Here is an 18,547-nt window from a genome sequence, read left to right on the forward strand (position 1 = left end):
GGTGAGGTGTTTACTCCCTGGCGGTCCCAGGCAATGGAGAGCTGATGGTGCTACCAGAGCAGCACCAGCCAAACCAGAAAAGGGAGCTCCAGACACAGAGCATCCCAGTGGCAGCAGTATCAACACAGACATTTCAGGGTAGCATCAGCCCTGGATGTCTCTGCTAGTAAATACTGCCCTGGAGACAAGAAGACAGGGGCTTGAAGTCCACCCAGGAAAGGCTGGGTGGTTTGTGCAGGGCTCAGTCCATGCTGGCAACATGAGGCTGGGGCAGCTGTAACAAGGCGGCACCAGCCTATCCCCTCCTATACTGTGGCGGTGGCTGTGGGACACTTCTCTTTAGGTGGATCCCGAGGGAAAAAGCCAAAGGGGTGATTCAGATCACACAGGCACGAAAGGCAAACAAAGCATCCCTGCCCCGAGCAGGAAGGGTGAGGCTGGGACAGACACAGCCCCCGGCCACCAGCCTGGCCAGCTCCGGGCTCAGCGTTCCCCGCCAGCATCCCAGCAGGAGGAGGAGTGATGGGTAAGTCCAAGGCAGGTAAAACCTGGATGGGTGAATTCCCAAAGACTTTTTTTTTTAGAGGAAGCTGTGAGTGTGTGAAAAAAGATGTTTGTTGGGTTATACAGTTTGCTCCTTCCTCCTTTCCCGTTGGGAAATCCAGGTAAATGTTAGCTCTGAAAGACCCACTGTGCAAATCATTGTGTTGGATTCTGCAGAAATGTATCTTTATGCTCAGGGTCCATTTCTTTTCGGGGAAAATTTTCAGAAGTGCTTGGAGGGCTGTAGGAGCACGACTGCCATTAAATGTCAGGGGGATTTGCTCTTACATCGGGCAGGCTGGGTCCTCTCAGTCCCAGCCCTGTCATTGTCCTCCACATCCCCAGAGCTGCCTGCTCAGCCTTAAACCTGAGCAAAGCAGCTGGGGACAGGTCTGGGGCAGGTTGGAGCACCGTAGGGCATTTGCAAGGAAAAGGGACACACACACCCCCTGATGGACTGGGCACAGTCCAGGGAGAAAGTGAAGGACAAGAGGATATTATCAAGGGAAAGAGGCGTTACTGTGGGTCCTGAGGCAGACAGCAGCTCTCCTGGTACCACACGGGCCCTGGGGCGTATGGGGTTGTCCCCTCTGGCAGCCCCACAGGGGACATTTCCCACCATGAAGGTGGGAGAAGAAGCCACAGATCAGCCCTCTGCCACCTCATTGGGGATTTGACTGAGCATAACAGGGAAAAGCCCGCATCTCCCCGGGCTTTGGGACTGTAGATCCCACTGCTGACTCAACAGGGATGTCTGAACCCTGGAGATGTGACCTGTGCTCCAGCATTGGGCCCACGATATGCTGGACTCAGCTGCTCACCCTGGGGCCTGCCTGAGGATTCTCTTGCCCCCAGCACGGCGGGATGCGCTGGTCCTACGCAAAGGAACTGATGGCTGTTGAGCATCTCCCTCCCCTGGGCTGGGGACTGGGCTCGGGCAGCACGAGGAGAAGTAACTTCTGACCTGCTCAGGCTCCAGCCATGTCCTGCCGTAGGAAAATCAGCTCAGAGCCGGACAGAAAGATGCTGGGAGCTTCCGACATCTGCGCTTGCACTGCTGCCACCACTGCCTGGGGCACGTGGGACCCCGGGGTGCCCAGTGGCAGGGTGCCTACAAAGTCAGGTCCATCCCTAGGAAGACCTGACGCATTCGTGGCATGAGTAAGGCAGCAGCCGTTCCTCCTCACTGCCCCGGCGGGGGGCTGAGGTCCTGGACTCCCCCCCCCCCCGCCCCCGGCAGGGGTGCTTTTGACAGACAGCCCTTCTCCAGCCTGCCGAGAGCCGTCCCCTCCTCCTTCCCTGCTCAGCACACAGCCATCCTCAACTCCAGGCAAACCTTTCCTCCAGCCCTGCTCCCCCAGACCCCCCTGCCTCCCCCCGCCCCGCCAGCCCAGCCGGCAGGAAAGTGGCACCCCTCCTTGCCTGTTATCGCTTCGCCCGCTCCCTCTTCTCCCTCCCTATTGCCGGAGAAAGCGAGAGGAAAAAGTGTTGGAGCGGGGAGCGCATAGCAACAGGATTCTGGGATGAAGAAGATTCGGCAGCAGCATCTGCGGGAGGTGAGAGCCGGGAAGCGGGGGTGCCCCCCAGGGCTGGGAGCGGGTTAGCGGGGGCAAGGCGTGCCCATTGCCCTGCAATCACCTGCCCGGGGAGCCGCCGTGTGCAGACTTTTCCCCGGCAAGGACTGCAAACGGGGATAGTGTGCGTGCGTGGGGCCGAAGCGGGATCGTGGGGAGAGGGATGGGGGGCATTTCGTAACCACCGCTCCTGCCTCGCTGCAATTAGCAGACCACAGAGGCCCTGTGCTGCGGGCAGAGCTGCCTGCTGCCCGCCCCGGCTGGCTGGATGCTCTCTCCCATCCCTCCCTTGCGAGCAGGTGCTGCCGGTGATGATTCATGTTGTGTCTGGCCGGGCGGCTGTGGGTGGGCATCCGGGGGCAAAGCTGGCTCCCCGCGGCGTGGCTCCCCGGGGACGCGGCTCTCACCAGCCCCGGGAACTGCCCGGTCTCGGGGGGGGTGGTGGTGAGGGGTTCCCCTTCTTGCCGGGATGAGCACAGGGAGCTGGGCAGCGGCTTTCCCACTTGCAGCTGGGATTGCCTCCTCCTCCATAGGATTTAAACGGGTCTGGGTAGTGCTGGACCCTGAACTCCCCTGGTGCCCTTTGGCAGCTGGCAGAGCTAGAAACACTTTTTATATCCTGCTGGAAACCCTTTTTAAACCCAGCTTTCAGGCTTTACTATCCTAGGCTCCCCTTCACTGCTACTTTGCTCTTACCAGGCTCTCTGGGTCCCCATCTCCCCCCGTGTTGGGGACCGAGCCCCTTCTCGTGCCCATCCCGCATGGGGACACGGTGGTGTGGGGTGGCAGAGCCTGGCAGCCACAAGCTCCCTCGTGGGGACACACTGCTGCTGCTGGTGGGTGAGCCCTTCCCAGAGCATGCCAGGCAGCAACCCAGTGCTCTGAGCCCCCTGGGCTCTGCCCTCTGCCAAACTGTGCCCCCTAACCACAGGGCAGGGCGACTCCAACCTGTGCCAGCCTTCAGATGAACAAAAACCCAGGAGAGTTTCATCCCTGCCAGGAAATTCCTAGGGTATTGGGACATGATGTAAAAAAGCCAGCAGTGGCCTGGTGAAAGCCAGCAGCTATCTGATGGCCCTGGCAGCCTCAGGGCTGCCTACCTTTCTCCGCTGTTATTTGGAGGCGTCGTCTGGCTCTTCCCTCTCCTCCTCTTTCCCACAAATTGCTTTTTCAGATGACTGTGACTGCAAGTTCCATTAAAAGTTGTCTTTGTCCCTTCCAAAGGCTTTCTGAGATACTTGAATTCCTCTGCTGCTGGTGATCCTGTTTAACATTTATTCAGGAATTCATTTAGTCCCACAGCGATCAGCTGGAATGGAAAGCAGATGTCTCCGGAGTTATTTTCCCCATTCCCAGCACTGCTCAGGGCCCTGCTGTCCTTCATTACCCAAAAATACTCTTGCTGAGCTCCAGACGGAGAGCCTGGTGCGCGCAGCCACCCGGCACCTTGGGACCACCGTGTCCGACGCTGGCATCGGGCTTGCCCGGAGCCGACCGTGGCTGATGGAGGAGTTTGCACAGCCCCGGCTGCAGCGCCCACCCCGGGACCCCGACAGCCTCCTCTTCCTCTCATTATGATCCACTTCCCATCAGTGAGCCGGGAGTTTTAAGCCTTCTCACCAGACATGTTTTAGACATATGGAAATTCCTCTTTAACAGAGAAGATCTTTCTCAGGTTCTAAGGATTTCAGGTCAGCTTTTGCATAATAGTATTTCCAGAAGAGCTGAGTGGATGTTTTTTATTTGTTTGATTATTTGCTTTGGGGGTTATTTGGTAGAAATGGACTAAAGCCCATGGAGGCCAGCGGTGGGAGCCAGGATTTGGGCTGCCCCTCCCTGTACCGGGCCAGGCTGCCGAGCAGCATCCTCCTGCCTGAGCCGCTGCCCTCCTCTGCCTGCCACAAACTGCCTCAAACCTTCCCCGCTCCTTCCCCAGGGTTTTCGGATGAAAGACCATAAGCATTTGCAGCTGTGCATACTCCCTGCGCTCTGGACATTGCTGTAACGAGTTTCCTTCAGCCTCAGCAATCTCCAGCCCCCAAACCCCCTGTGCTGGCTCCAGCACCGCTTGCTCCCTCTCCTGGCATGTGCTGTGATCCCGGGCTGGGGGAAACCGGGTTAGCGCAGCCCTTCAAGGGGCTCTTCCGCGCCATAGAGATGCTTTAGTTACTTCACTTTCTAAGTGATATTACATTTGAATTAATTTTTATGCTGTTTTTTTTTTTTTCTCGAAGAGATTAACAAGCAATTCAAACTAATCTGAAGTGACTCACACTTTACAGACGCTCTGTGCTCGCACACGGCTCGGATCTGCAGGGGAGAAATCTGGCGTCGGGTGGCATTTCTCCCAATCAAAGGCTGCAGTCCACACACAAAACACTGACAAAATAACCCCACAATGCCAGTTTGAATGGAGACAAAAATATGATGAAAAAGTAACTGTAATCTGGCTGTTTTTTCATGGATACAGCTGACTTTTGCACTGGTTTAATTAAATTGGTTTACAGGAAATGATTAGCATAGGGCAATTTCCTTATGGAATCCAGCTCTTATCTTGGCAGAGACTAAAGTGCTTTTTCTTCTCGGTGACCTTTGCTTTGCTGACTTCTTTGGGAGCATCTTCTGGTGAATAATGGAAAGTGGTGCCGTGTTCAAAGAGGACGTGGTTGCCAAGGGAGCTGTTAGTCCTCGTCTGTTTATAACCGCGAGACAGGAGCCCAATTTGAAAGATGGCAGTTGACGGTGGAAAGCACTAGAGCAATATCGTGGCACTAGAGCACTTCAGCTGCTGCTGAAAAAGAGAATTCCTGTTATGACAAAGGCTGAAAGGGAGCATTAATCCTAAAAAAAGGGCTGGAATCGAGCCAGTGCGCGAGATTTCCAGCAGCCTTAGGTAGAGAGGTGTGCATCTCTCTGCTATTTGGGACAAAGATGGGCTGGAATCCTTAAATACTGCATTTTGCAATTCATTTTAAGTCAAGCAAATAGGCCAGGTTTTCTGTGATTTCTATGGAAAGGCTATGATTTGGGGCATTTTGGGGCATCACAGTCATGGAGCAGCCTCCATGTGTGTTTTCCAGCAGCATCCCCGGCCCGTGCCTCCCCAACCTGCCCGATGGGGACCGCAATGTCACCGTCCTTGGGGTCTATCTGACTCCTGAGCAGTCTCTGCTTTCTGCCCTGGGGTCCCAACTTGAAACTGCAGAGCTCCAGCTGAAGATATTACTAAGGGGGGCAGTCATCACTGAGACACGGGTGACAAACTACATCCCGTGGTCTTTGAAAAGGGTGACTGAGATGGGGTCCGGGCCATGTACAGTTTGGAAAAAGTCCAGTTGGTTCCTTTCTTTTCTTTTTGTTGCTTCTGTGTTGATTTCCATGCTACATCTGACGGACAGGCACCTGCATTTCATCAAGTCATGCGGCTCCAGTGGTGCCCTCTTGCAGCTGTTTAGGATTCAGGCAGAGGTGCAGGAATTAGGCGAGAGGATTTAATGATCTCCCAGCATCCCTGCTTGCTGTTTTTCTGTGATGCAAACCTGGAAAACGAGAGCTCCCCAGGCAGCGTGATGGACTGGGAAGCATTTTTTGGGGGGAAGACCAAACTGTGATGGCCCCGTAGCTCCTGTCCCCACCTGGCAGGGACCTTTGTGAATACAGGTTTTAGCAGCTGAAACTTCTGGGAGGGATGCTGCAGAGCAGTCTGTCCATCACCCGCAAACACGGGTTGCTGCGAGTCATGCCCGCTGTGCACGCTGGGTTAATTAGCAGGCATGGCCACGGTTTGGAGAAGTTGCTAAGCCGGAGAGCTGTGTTAAACAGCTGCAGGAGGGCTGCCAGGTAGCAATGGTTTTATAGCAACAGTATTACATTTGGGTCACATTTTGGCTTTTCAGCCTGTGTTGCTGAAGCTTTTCTTCTGTGACGTTGGCATCAAGCGGGGATGGGCTTTTAACGGTGGGTTTTAGTGTGACGCCATTGCTCGGGTTGTGCGCTTCAGGTTGGCTTTGGGAAGAGTTTGCCCTGGTTCGTCCTGTTTGCACGCCGGGTGGGGATGGGTTCACCTCCGCGTTCGGTGCCTTTGGCTGGAGGAGCAGGGTGCACCCTGCGAAGGGTGGGAGCATGCGGCCATCGCCATCGGCAACACAGCTCCTTGTCTCCATGGGAACCGGCAGCAGGAGCATCTTGCGGTCCAGCCGGAGAGGAGAAGGAGGAGGATGAGGAGGAGGAGGAGAGGAGGTGGCTGCCACTTTCCTCGGGGCTGCGGCAGGGCAGCGCTGGGCTCTGCTCGCCAGCCAGCTCTGATCTCCCCAGGGGATGGAGGTCTGCTGTGGACTCTGAGCACACGTGCCCACTGGTGGCCAGGGGACCCCCACCTCGTTCTGGCTGAACATCCCATGGGCTCGTTCCCTATGATCCGTGAACTCAGGGACATGGAGATGGCTGCTTTTTCCTTTTGAGAGTCCAGGAGGAAGGGGAGGCTCCCAAATGGGCTCCTTCTGCCCTGGTCCTTGTGCCCTGTCAGCAGGGACCCCAGCATCCTTCTGTCTCTATGCCTCAATACCAGCCAAAGCCGACAAACCCTCAGGCAGGGGCACAGCAACACAGTGGCACAGGGGCAGGATCCTCATCCCACCCCTTCTTGCTGCCCAGTCTTGCCGAGGGGATATCTGTGACGGGACCTCACCCGGCAGCTGCTGGCTGAGGCTTTCAGCTTTGGTGACTGCCGGTGGGATGGGAGCCGGCAGGGATGCCCTCCCCGCTCTCCCAGGGTCAGGAGGTTGGGGAAGCTCAGACAGCCCGAACATCTCATTGCAGACCTGATGTGCGCACACACACAGATGCCAGGGAGCCTTCCTGGCGCATCGCCCCAACCTAAATGTATTGCAGGACTCGCACCTCCTTCTTGCAGAGCTGAGGCAGCTCCAGTAAGGAAGAGAATGGGTTATTCCCCTGCCTACTGAAGAGCTGCCTGTGCCTCACTGATCCAGGGCAGATTAGGAAAGCTGGAAGAAGCTTGCTCAGCAGGGACAACTGGGAGCGTGTCACTAAATCCCCACAGTGTAGGCTTTTGGCAGCTGGAAAAACATGAAAAACGCACAGAGCATTTAATGGCAGCCGAGTGCCCGGCACAGCCGGGGCTGAGGGCATCACGCTCCCTGGCATGCTGGCGATGCTTCTTGCCCTGCTGTCCTTGTGCCCATGCCCTGCAGGAGATCAGGAAAGTTTATCATGGCCCCTTGAAAGGATTTCTTGGGAAACTGGGGTTGCAAGATGAGTCCTGGCCTCCCAGGGTGAACCGGGGCCATCCTGCCTTTCCCAGGGGAGCTCTGGCCTTGTGGGATCGCATTTATCCCCTTTCCTCGCAGAGCAGGACGTCGGCTGGGGTGGTGCACAGAGAACTGCCGGGACAGGGTGTCCTCAAGGGACAAGTGTCAATGCTGTGACTCGGGGTCACCAATTCACACCTGAGCTCTTGGCGCTCCTTCCCTCTCTCTCACTCTTCATCCCCTGTTTTTATTCCTTCCTCAACCCCCGGGTGCCCTCTCCCATCCCCTGCTCTCTCGCTCAGCCGGTGACGCCAGAGCTCCTGGTGAGCCCCAGCAGCCAAGACGGGGACCTGGGCTCCGAGTGTCCGGAAGACAGAGGGAACTGGACGGGGCGGCTGGATTTCCTCCTCTCCTGCATCGGATACTGCGTGGGACTCGGGAATGTCTGGAGGTTCCCCTACAGGGCTTACACCAATGGAGGAGGTACTCGGGCATCCTTTGGAGTGGCCACGTCTCCCTCTCGCTGAGCTGGGCTGGTGGGACATGTCTCTGAAGAGATGCCCCTTCCCCTTCTTGGGGCTGGGAAGTAGCGTTTGTTGTTGTGGGGTGAAGCCTCCTCCTGCCCCCCATGCTTGCTGTAGGGCATTAACCTCCTGTACCCATGTGTGGAAGGGACTCAGCAGCCCATCTCTGCACTCACGGCTTTGGAGACATCCCCAGCTCCGTGCTGGACTGAGTACCACCTGAGCATCCCCCTTGGTTTCCAATAGCTTCTTGGTCTGGTGTCCTCTGGGACTCAGCAGGGTCAGCAAATGCTTCCCAAGTATCGAAGGAGGGGAGCGAGCCTTTTGCAATGCAAGAGCCCAGTGTGATGGTCCAGAGTGACCAGCTTGTTCAACTACTCCCAGAGTAACTGCTTGTCACATTGCTGTGGTTTAATGTGACAGCAGCTGGCAACTCAGCACCACACAGCTGCTCGCTCACTCCCCCCGCAGCGGGATGGGGGGAAGAGAATTGGAAAGGTAACAGCGAGAAAACTCATGGGTTGAGAAAAAGACAGTTTAATGGGTAAAGCAAAAGCCGTGCACGCAAGCAAAGCAAAACAAGGAATTCATTCACTACTTCCCATGGGGAGGCAGGTGTTCAGCCATCCCCAGGAAAGCAGGGCTCCATCACACGTAATGGTGACTTGGGAAGACAAACGCCATCACTGCGAATGTCCCCCCCTTCCTCCTTCTTCCCCCAGCTTTATATGCTGAGCATGACATCATATGGTGTGGAATATCCCTGTGGTCAGTTGGGGTCAGCTGTCCCAGCTGTGTCCCCTCCCAGCTCCTTGTGCACCCCCAGCCTGCCCGCTGGTGGGGTGGGGTGAGGAGCAGAAAAGGCCTTGACTCCGTGTCAGCACTGCTCAGCAGTAACGAAAACATCCCTGTGTTATCAACACTGTTTTCAGCACAAATCCAAAACACAGCCTCATACCAGCTACTATGGAGAAAATTAACTCTATCCCAGCCACAACCAGCACACACATGCAATAATAATTGGAGAATTTCAGGGTGTTTGTGAAAGTTTCAAGGAGAAAAAAGAGTCTGTGTGGAGGGGGAAAGCATGGCACCGGGTGAATCCCAGCCCCTTCCTCCTGCACTAATGGTGAGCTGCTGCCCCTTGCTGTCTTCCAGATTTTGGTGTAGGTCCCTCAGGGCCACAGATGTTGAATGAACTTTATTCCTTGTCATAGGTGTCTTTAGGTGTTTGCTCTGTGTTATTTTTTAGGGTGTTTTTCTTGCTTCTTGCAGGAGCTTTCCTGGTTCCTTACTTCATCATGCTGGCCATCTGCGGGATCCCCATCTTCTTCATGGAGCTCTCGCTTGGCCAGTTCTCCAGCCTGGGGCCACTCGCCGTCTGGAAGATAAGCCCTCTCTTTAAAGGTGCGTGAGTGAAGTCCAGAGCCTCTGCACGGCCTCTGGAAGAGCTGCTTGATGAGGGCATGGACCAGCAGCATCGTCCCATCATCCTCAAAGCTCGTGTTAGAATCAAAGGTTAAATCCTGGGGGAATCCTGGTGGAGCAGGCTGGACTTCTGGGTTAGCTGTTTTAGTAGCTGCAAGGTATATATAAGATGTATCAGTCTTCATGATGTCACGATCAGCTCTAGAGATTGTATGAAAATTACTAAGCGAGCTAATTTACAATATACAGCATCAAAGCTAAGCAATGACTGTTAAAGAAAAAGGTAAGAATAAAGCATTCCAAAAAGGTCAAATCAAGTACTTTTACTCTCAACATTAAGTTGGAGTAAAATCATCTGTATGATGCAATAGATCATCAATTCAGAGAAGGCATGTCCAGAGGGTATAATGGCAATAAGAGGCTTCCCCCACCAGGCGAACCTCTGACTGGTTAAACATTTGGCTGCTGAGATCCAGTGTCTGACCCGGTTTTGGAAGTGCTCCGCTCCAGAGAGATGGCTCACTCCTTCTTTACCCTCTCCTTTCTCCAGGCGTTGGCATGGGCACGATCCTCATCGTCTCCCTGGTGGCCATTTACTACAATATGATCATTGCTTACGTTCTCTTCTACCTCTTTGCATCCCTCACAAGCGACTTGCCCTGGCAGCACTGCGGCAACTGGTGGAACACCGACCTGTGCCTGGACCACCACGTCATCAAGGTGGGGAACACCACCTTCCCCGTCAACATCACCAACACCGTCAGCCCCAGTGAGGAGTACTGGAGGTAAAGAGGTCAGCCTGACCTGGCCATGGGGACATGGTTGGCATCCAACTGGGGAGAGCGTGGGGATGGGATGAGGGGTGAAGGTGTGTGCTGCACATCTCATGGCATGGTGGACACCCATGGTGGGTGCTGTGGGTGCAGTGATGGGCTCTTGGGGTCAGCTGCGGGTGATATCTCAGTTTAGCCATTGGGATCATGTCCCTGGGATGTGGAAGGTGTCCACGATCTAGCGCTGCTTTCTTGGCCTGGAGATAGGTTAGACTGGAATGCATCCCATGCCTGGACCGGCTGGGAATTTGCTCTCAAGCCGCCAGGCATTCCCTCTGGGCTCTTTAACGCTTGGTGGAGAAATCACACCGACTGCTCCCCTTCCCCGGCAAATAGCTGCCAGCGCCTTGTTGCTCTTGTCTCGTTGCTGAGATTTTTGACAAGGTTATTTTTTGCAGCAGAGGCATTGCTAGGTTCAGAGAGAGTCTCGGGAAGGTGGCGGGGGGTGCCTGCGGCTGCTCACTTGCGGTTCTCCTTTCACCCTAGCCGGTACGTCCTGCACATCCAAGGGAGCTCTGGGATCGGGGATCCCGGGAGGATACGCTGGAACTTGTGTCTGTGTCTGCTCCTTTCTTGGACTATCGTCTATCTGTGCATCCTAAAGGGAGTCAAATCCTCTGGCAAGGTAAGGGCTGGACAGTCTCTTTCGGGGGGATCTACAGCGATGCTCACCAGTGCCTGTGATTCTCTGCACATCTGGGAAAGTGAGACCCATAAACAGGTGGACACAGGCCACTTCGGGGATGGCTTGCGCACCCAGACACCAGCAGGGCTGACACCACTGGCCCTGCTGCATCCCAAGGACCCCAGCACTGCAGGGTGATGCGGTGTCCCACCCCGGGGACAGGGCTGGAGGGGAGCGCTCGTGCTGTGGTCTCGCTCCCGGCTCTCCCAGCTGGTTCTGCTCTCCCGCAGGTCGTGTACTTCACCGCCACCTTCCCGTACCTCATCCTGGTGATGCTGCTCATTCGTGGTGTGACCCTGGAGGGGGCCTGGAAGGGGATCCGGTTTTACCTCACGCCCCAGTTTGATCACTTGCTGTCTTCCAAGGTGAGCAGGATCTTGTGCAATTTGTTCAAGACACAAAAATGAACCTTCTCCTGCCACCTCCAGCATACAACAGAGCTGGTTCCCTTACTCAGGTGCTTTTTCTGGCCACCCCCCGGCCCGAAGTCCTCTCTCTTGGTTGCTCCCAGACCAAAAACATTTGCCTTTCAGCAATCTGCCTTTGCTCCACACCTTGTCTATACTGCTCTTCCCACCTGGTCCAGCCCCATGCCTGCGTTTCTGGCTGTCCATGCAGGGGAAGGCGTGCTCATCACCTCCCCTGGGTACCAGGACCATGGGCAGGATTAGTCCAGCCCCTGTGATGGGCTGGGAGGTGGCGATGGGTGCCTGTGGTGGATTTGGCTGTTCTGTTTTTCTTGGCATGCGGAGTGGGGAGTTTCCTTGGCTCAGCAGGCCAGCTCGGCTCTAAAACGCCCTTGTCAACCCTTCCGCTATCCAGCTGTGCCACTACGAGTGGTGAGCGTGTTAGCGAGGAAAGGCAAAGACCTCGTGGGCTTTGCGTGTCTGGAGGGCTGGGGAAGATGTGCTGGGGGCTCTGGGGAAGCATATTTCCAACTCCCTTTTCCTCGGGGGGGGTCCAAACCCCTGCTCTCCTCAGGCCTGTTTCCTTCCCCCAGGTGTGGATCGAGGCAGCCTTGCAGATTTTCTACTCCCTTGGGGTAGGCTTTGGGGGCCTCCTCACCTTCGCCTCGTACAACACCTTCCATCAGAATATCTACAGGTGGGAGCCAGCTGCTGTCTCTTAAAAATTGTGGGTTGAGGGGAGCCATGAAAACCTCAGCCGGTGAGTTCAAAGTCAGCAGAAGCACGCGGTGCAGCGCACAGTCACCCAGCACTGCTCCTTGCCTAAGCACCTTACAGATACCTGGCAGCTTGCACAGGCTCAAGAGGGACAGAGGGATCTCTGGAAGATTCTCCTAAGTGTCAAGACACAGTGCCTGGCTCAGAAGTTTTGGGCTGCAGGTGCTGAAGGCTGAGGATATTTGAGGCTAGTTATGCATGTTTGTCCTGTCCCCAGCATCCATTGCAGGTCACCAGCAGAGAGGAGAATCTGGCTGTTGGACATTTGGGCTGATCCCCTCCACTGGGGAAAACAAGCTTGGGAGGAACCCCACAAAATGACCCATGTCATTAGATATATGCTCCTTTTGACCCTGGAAAACACATGCCAAGAGAGGCCCTGGAGGAGAATCACACCGGGTCACCTTACTGTGGCACCTGGGGCTGGCAATGCCACCATGCACTGGTGTGGGTTGGGAAGGAGTGGGCATCTTCAGAGCATCTTCTTTCTCCTCTACAGAGACACGTTCATAGTGACCCTGGGCAATGCCATCACCAGCATCCTGGCAGGGTTTGCCATCTTCTCTGTTTTGGGATACATGTCCCAGGAGCTTGGGGTCCCTGTTAACCAGGTGGCAAAAGCAGGTGAGGCCAAATGAAGACCCTTTCTCCTTCACCCTCTGCCTGGGAGCACTGAGGAGCATCCCTTCCAGGATGGAAGGCATCTGAGGGTGTCAGCATGAGGGCTGGAGCTGTATGCTCAGCTGGCCGAGGGGAGGGAAGAGAGGAAACCAGTTCCTGACGTGCAAACCTTGAGCAGCACCAAGTGATGTCTAATAAAGGCCTGAGCAAGGAGCAGGCTGGTTCTCCTGCACCTCTGCACCCTCTGCTGCAGGACCTCTCCTGCCCATCTTGCAAGAGCGCCGGCAGGTCCCTGCCGTGGTGCCGCTCTCCTCTCCTCTCCTCTCCTCTCCTCTCCTCTCCTCTCCTCTCCTCTCCTCTCCTCTCCTCTCCTCTCCTCTCCTCTCCTCTCCTCTCCTCTCCTCTCCTCTCCTCTCCTCTCCTCTCCTCTCCTCTCCTCTCCTCTCCTCTCCTCTCCTCTCCTCTCCTCTCCTCTCCTCTCCTCTCCTCCATCCCCCCGTGCCCAGCGCTGTCACCCCCTTTTCACTCTGATGTCCTTTGCCTCCCCTAGGTCCTGGCCTGGCTTTTGTGGTGTACCCCCAGGCCATGACAATGCTCCCCCTTTCTCCATTCTGGTCTTTCCTGTTCTTCTTCATGCTGTTAACCTTGGGCCTGGACAGCCAGGTAAGGACAGAGCCCACCAAGCCAGCCATGGTGCCCAGGCAGCCCGGGGGGCTCAGGGGACCCTTTTCTCCTTTGGGTGCAGTTTGCCTTTATGGAGACCATCGTTACGGCAGTGACAGATGAATTTCCCTACTACCTGCGGCCAAAGAAAGCTTCGTTCTCAGCTGTCATCTGCATTGTTCTCTTCCTGATGGGTCTCATCCTCACAACAGAGGTAAGGGTGTGGGGCTGGATGCATCGTGGGGACCAGCTAGGGACTCATTTTAGGGAGAGCTTAGGGCAGGGGCCGAGTTTGCAGAGACACATGTATTCACATCAGCTAACAAGGTGGAAGAGAGAGACGATTGATGAGCCTGGGCTTCCTGGGGATGTGTGGTCCAAGGGGAACGACACAGCATTATTCCTGTCCCTGCAACAACCCCAGAAGGAGAGTGATGTCTCCTGAGGGTGCCTGACCACTGTCTTCCCCAGTGCCCCCAAAGGGCCTAAGGGGACGTGTCCCCAAAAGTGGGAGGATGTGGGTGGGGGTTTATTGGGATGCTGGTCCCGGGGATGCTGGTCACTGTGCTTTGCCTCCACAGGGTGGGATGTACTGGCTGGTCCTACTGGATGACTACAGCGCTGGCTTTGGTGTCATGGTGGTGGTGATCACTACCTGCCTCGTGGTGACACGTGTCTATGGTAAGGGGGTCTGTCCCCACAGGGGCACAGGGAGGAGTGGGCTGTCTGTATCAAGAGAGGGATTTAGAGGGAGCGGTAGGGGAGCCAGCAGCCTCGCGATGGAACATGAAATACCTCTGCTCCAACCTCTTGTTTCTTCTTGGCCATCATTGGATTCACCTCTCCAGAGATACTTGGGGTGCTGAGCATGGTCCCTCAGACAGCACCAGCTGGGCCCCCCTTCTTGCATCTCCCAGCTGGGAGGGGAGACACTTCTTTGCTGTAGAGGATGCAAACCACCGCTTTTGGTCAGTGCAGGGCAACCTGGTACAGGCACCTGGCTCTGAGGGAGGGATCATGGCTTCCGAGTCCCTCTCCCTCTCTCTCCTCCAGGCATGAAGAGGTTCTGCCGAGATATCCACATGATGCTGGGCTTCAAACCAGGGCCCTACTTCAGAGCCTGCTGGATGGTCCTGTCCCCAGCAACAATGATGGTAATTGCTCAGCTTGAGGTGCTGGATGGTGCTGGAGAGCTGCAGTGGTGCCAGCATCCCTGCATGACCTCCCCTTGTAAGAAGTCACTCTGCTGGCGTCACCTGTCCCAGGGACCATTCTGGTTCTGCTGGGAGGTCTCCAGGACTTTTTTGAGCATGAGACCTTCAGAGGGCTCTGGGCTGACCTCGCTTTCTTCCCATCCTGCAGGCTCTGCTGGCCTACAACATCATCAAGTACCAGCCCTCCGAGTACGGCAGCTACCGCTTTCCCGCCTGGGCTGAGGTCCTGGGCATCCTCATGGGAGTCCTCTCCTGCCTGATGATTCCTGTGGGCATGGTGATAGCTGTGCTCCAAGAAGAAGGGACGCTGTGGGAGGTAGGAGGTGTTGGAGCCCGGCATTGCTGGGGAACACCCCAGAAATGTGCAGGGGTGACCACGAACCCCTGCTGAGCCTGTATTCTTCCACAATTTCTGCATCCTTTCTCCTGGAAGTGTGTGTCCCCATCCCTCCTTGCTGCCCATGGGGTGTGAGAGACGGTGTGTCCTAGGGCATTTCCAGCAGTGTCCCCTCCCACGATGTCAGGCAGGCACTGAGTGAGGCATGCTGCTTCCCAAGGGGCAGCCCTGTACGCATCCTCGCCCCCTCCCCCCCCCCCCGCCCCCTGCCAAACAAGCCTGCTACACCTTGCCCTGTGGGGAAGTACATTGTCCTGGCTTGGGGTGGGCATGGGCACATGGGACTTTGCACCCATTTTGCAGGAGCAATGACAGAGCAAGGAAGGCAGCTGCCGGACCCGTGCAGGCAGCCACAGGCAGCACAGATGGGATTCCTCCGCTGATAGGTTTCGCCTAGGAGCAGGTTATGGAGCTGCTGGCTGCTCACAGCCTTCCCAGCCCCGGCTGGGCTTTGCTGCTCTCCCCAGGCTGTTAAAAGCGGAGGCAGCAGAGCTTGCTGCCCTCCCCAGGCAGCAACTCGCCGGCTGGAGCACTTACTGGCTGCAACCTGGCCTGGCACAGCCGTGGGCACAGTGGCATGGCCGGGAACCACCTTGGCGGAGGCTAACCCCTTGCCTGGGCGACTCTAACCCCACACCACAGGGCCATAGCCCTACAATAGTCCCTGGCTCCTGCAAGCCCTCACCACCAGCACCCACAGACCATAATACCTCCCCAGCCCACAGCAGGGCACTTGTACAGAGCTGCCTTCCCAAAAAACTTCAGGACAAGCTTTTGGCCCCATCCCATCCTCACTGGGGGCTCTTCCACTCCCACGGGGCTTGCAGAGCACACCGTCCCCCAGGAGGAGTGGGTGAGCTGCTGGGTGGGGGTGCCGGCCGGGGAGCGGAGGGGGTGCCGGTGCAGGGTGCCTGTGCTCCCTCCGCCTGTCTCCTCGCAGCGAGTCCAGCAAGCCAGCCGGCCCGCCATGGACTGGGGCCCATCGCTGGAGGAGAACCGGACCGGCATGTACGTGGCGAGCCTGGCTGGCAGCCAGTCCCCCAAGCCGCTGATGGTCCACATGCGGAAATACGGGGGCATCACCAGCTACGAGAACACGGCCATCGAGGTGGACCGAGAGATGGAGGAGGAGGAGGAGTCCATGATGTGAGGGGACCCAGCGCCCCATGGGCTGAGGGGGGCTCACCCCCCCAATTTGCACAGGTTGCACTGCGGCACTTCAGGACAGCTTGGGGGGGTCTTTTGGGAGCTGCTGACTCTGCCGGTCTCCTCACCACCACCCTGGCCCCACCAGGACAGAGCTGCTGCTCGCCCCGGTGCCCCCATGGTGTTTCTGTTCAGTGTGGCAAGCTGTGTGACGAGTTCGTGCATTCGTGTGACGGTGTCTGGTTCAAGTGTCCGGGCTGCCCCGCTCCCACCCTCAGCCCCAGCCCTGCCCTCCCTGCTCAGGGATGCTCGGGCCGCAGGGATGCTCGGGCTGCAGGGATGTTCAGGCTGCAGGAGGTGGGGAGGAGGAGGAGGTCCTCTGCGTTGGTCTGTTCTCTGCTTGTGTGTATTTAACTCCAAAAACCCACAAACACATGCGAGAAAGGACTGTAATATCCTCCATGCCCTGAGGACAGTGTGTGCCGGTGCGCTCCGCTCACACGGAGGTACTCCAGCAAAACCAGCGCAAATCAGTGTCCTGCTAAAGAAGTCTGACCCAATAAATGAACAGTTAAAAACAATTAGAAGGAAAAAAAAAAAGCTTTATAAACAAACCAGCTTGGGCCTTTCCAAGCTTGTAGATCCCCCAGGGACCTCGGTGGGTCAGGGCAGCTCTTCCCCATGGTGACTGGCAGGGCTGGGGTGAGCTGAAGGAAGGGAAGAGGCTGGGTGACCTGTTCCCCATGTGTGCAGGAGGTCAGGGACAGGTCTCAGCTGGACCCAGTGCCAAAGGAGGACCTGTGTCCATCCCCGAGGGGATTCTGAGGGCTGTCCCTAGCCCTGAGTGCTGCTTTTCCAAGGGAAAAGTGAAGGGCTGGGTTTCAGTGCCTGCGTGTGATTTTGGGGTAGCTCAGCCCGGGGCCCATGTTCCAGAGACCCCATCTGCTGCCGATGCTGCTGGCCTGAGGGGTGCTGGTGAGCTCCTGGACAGGCTGCACCCAACACTGCCAGTCCCCAGCACCCCGGTGTCGTGTGCGCCTTCTCCTGTGTACCGTCGGCTCATCATTAAAAAGCGATGTGTGACACAACCTCTGCGTTGGTTATTTGGGGAGGGGGTCCTCAACATGCAAGAAGGGCACATCTAGGGGGGCTTTGAGGGATGGGGAGCACACTCCCCCTGGGCTTTGTCCTGCAAATCTCTGTCCTGGTCAGGTTAAAGCCAAAAACCCAGGATAAACAGAAAAATTAGGGTTTATGTCTGGATTATGCATGTGGCCCTGGTGCACTGGGCTATTAACCCCATGGGCCACGCAGCCCTGGGTCCAGCACCATGGGCTGAGCCTCCAGGGTGAATCCTGGCATGAGGCTAAGGTTTTCCTTAACGACCTTTCCCTGCGGTGGAGGAGATTTAATTATTGCCTTCGCCTTCCGAGAGCATGGGGCCAGCTCTGACACCTTCTCCTCCTGCCTGTTTGCCTCCTCATGCTCGGGGATGCTGACCTCCCTCCCCGACTGGCTCTGCCCTTCCTTTTCCCCGCAGGACCACCGATGGCTTTCCACGTCTTCCTCGCCATACCCCACCGTGGCTGCAGCCTCTGGGGATGATGGGGGTCCCCCAGCCCCAGCTTCTCCAGGCATGTGGGGCTCCAGCAGCACGAATGTGCTGCAAAGCACCTTCAGCCGCTAGCCCCCGGGTTAATCATTAGAGGCCAGCCATAAAAGTGTCGCTGATGGAAAGTTCAGGCCGTGGCGGCTGGGGAGCGGGGAGGGCCTGCCATAAACATTTATGGCCCCAATGAATCCCTCGCTCTAACCTTGACACTATTTACTGAGCAGGAGGCCTCAGGAGGTCACGGCGTTGCCCAGCCATCACTGCGGGTGCTGGCCGGGGAGCCCAGGCTGGGCTGGCCCCAGGAGGGGGACACACGGGGGTCTGCATGGTGTGATGGAGCGGGTGACGCACTTGGGCATTTCATGATGTTGCTGCTGGGCACAACGTGCCAGAGCAACCAGGAAAGCCCGACGCCTTCCCATGGCATGGAGTTGGAGGTGCCTTGGCCTGACCAAGCTGGTCTGGTCTCTGCATGTCTCCGACCTTTTCCTACCCGCATGGGGTCCTGCCACATTCCCCAAATCCCCCCTGTAATCCTGGGATCCTCTTGGCAGTTGCCATCAATCAGTGTTGCGTTGCAGAGCGATGGGAAGGACGGAGCAGAGACTACACCGGGGATGTGGTGGGGAGCAAAGCTGACACTGGTGAGGGAAAACCAAGGGCAAAAGGTGCCGGGGCAGTGGCACAGCTGGAGGACACGTCCCCCGGGCCATATGCAGCTGTGCATGGGGAGGCGTGGGACTCGCTCGTGGCAGCACGCCCTGCTCCCGGGACCGGCGGTGCATTCGTACCCTGCACCGCAATGTGGCCTGGGGTCCGATGCCATCCTCCCCACGTCCCCGGAGGCAGGCAC

At 56.8% G+C, this 18,547-nt stretch overlaps 1 protein-coding gene across 1 annotated transcript; it reads left to right on the forward strand.

The window, feature by feature from the left end:
* Positions 1-1,919: 1,919 nt before the first annotated feature.
* Positions 1,920-17,162, forward strand: SLC6A7 (solute carrier family 6 member 7). The gene is made up of 14 exons (XM_076350099.1): positions 1,920-2,099; positions 7,690-7,870; positions 9,187-9,318; positions 9,890-10,124; positions 10,659-10,797; positions 11,088-11,222; positions 11,858-11,961; positions 12,541-12,665; positions 13,213-13,325; positions 13,408-13,539; positions 13,907-14,006; positions 14,379-14,479; positions 14,688-14,855; positions 15,877-17,162. Exons 1-14 carry the CDS (start codon positions 2,067-2,069, stop codon positions 16,084-16,086), a joined length of 1,908 nt encoding a protein of 635 aa, XP_076206214.1. The 5' UTR covers positions 1,920-2,066; the 3' UTR covers positions 16,087-17,162.
* The last annotated feature ends 1,385 nt before the right edge of the window (positions 17,163-18,547 follow it).

The sequence above is a fragment of the Aptenodytes patagonicus genome, chromosome 12 (assembly GCF_965638725.1).
Source record: "Aptenodytes patagonicus chromosome 12, bAptPat1.pri.cur, whole genome shotgun sequence".
NCBI lineage: Eukaryota > Metazoa > Chordata > Aves > Sphenisciformes > Spheniscidae > Aptenodytes > Aptenodytes patagonicus.

Excerpts from the sequence above, each read along its gene's own strand:
- SLC6A7 (XM_076350099.1), top strand. The coding sequence starts at position 2,067 with ATGAAGAAGATTCGGCAGCAGCATCTGCGGGAG. Across the intron at positions 7,871-9,186 it reads GGCTTACACCAATGGAGGAG|GAGCTTTCCTGGTTCCTTAC; the intron begins GTACTCGGGCAT and ends TGCTTCTTGCAG. Across the intron at positions 10,125-10,658 it reads CCCAGTGAGGAGTACTGGAG|CCGGTACGTCCTGCACATCC; the intron begins GTAAAGAGGTCA and ends CTTTCACCCTAG.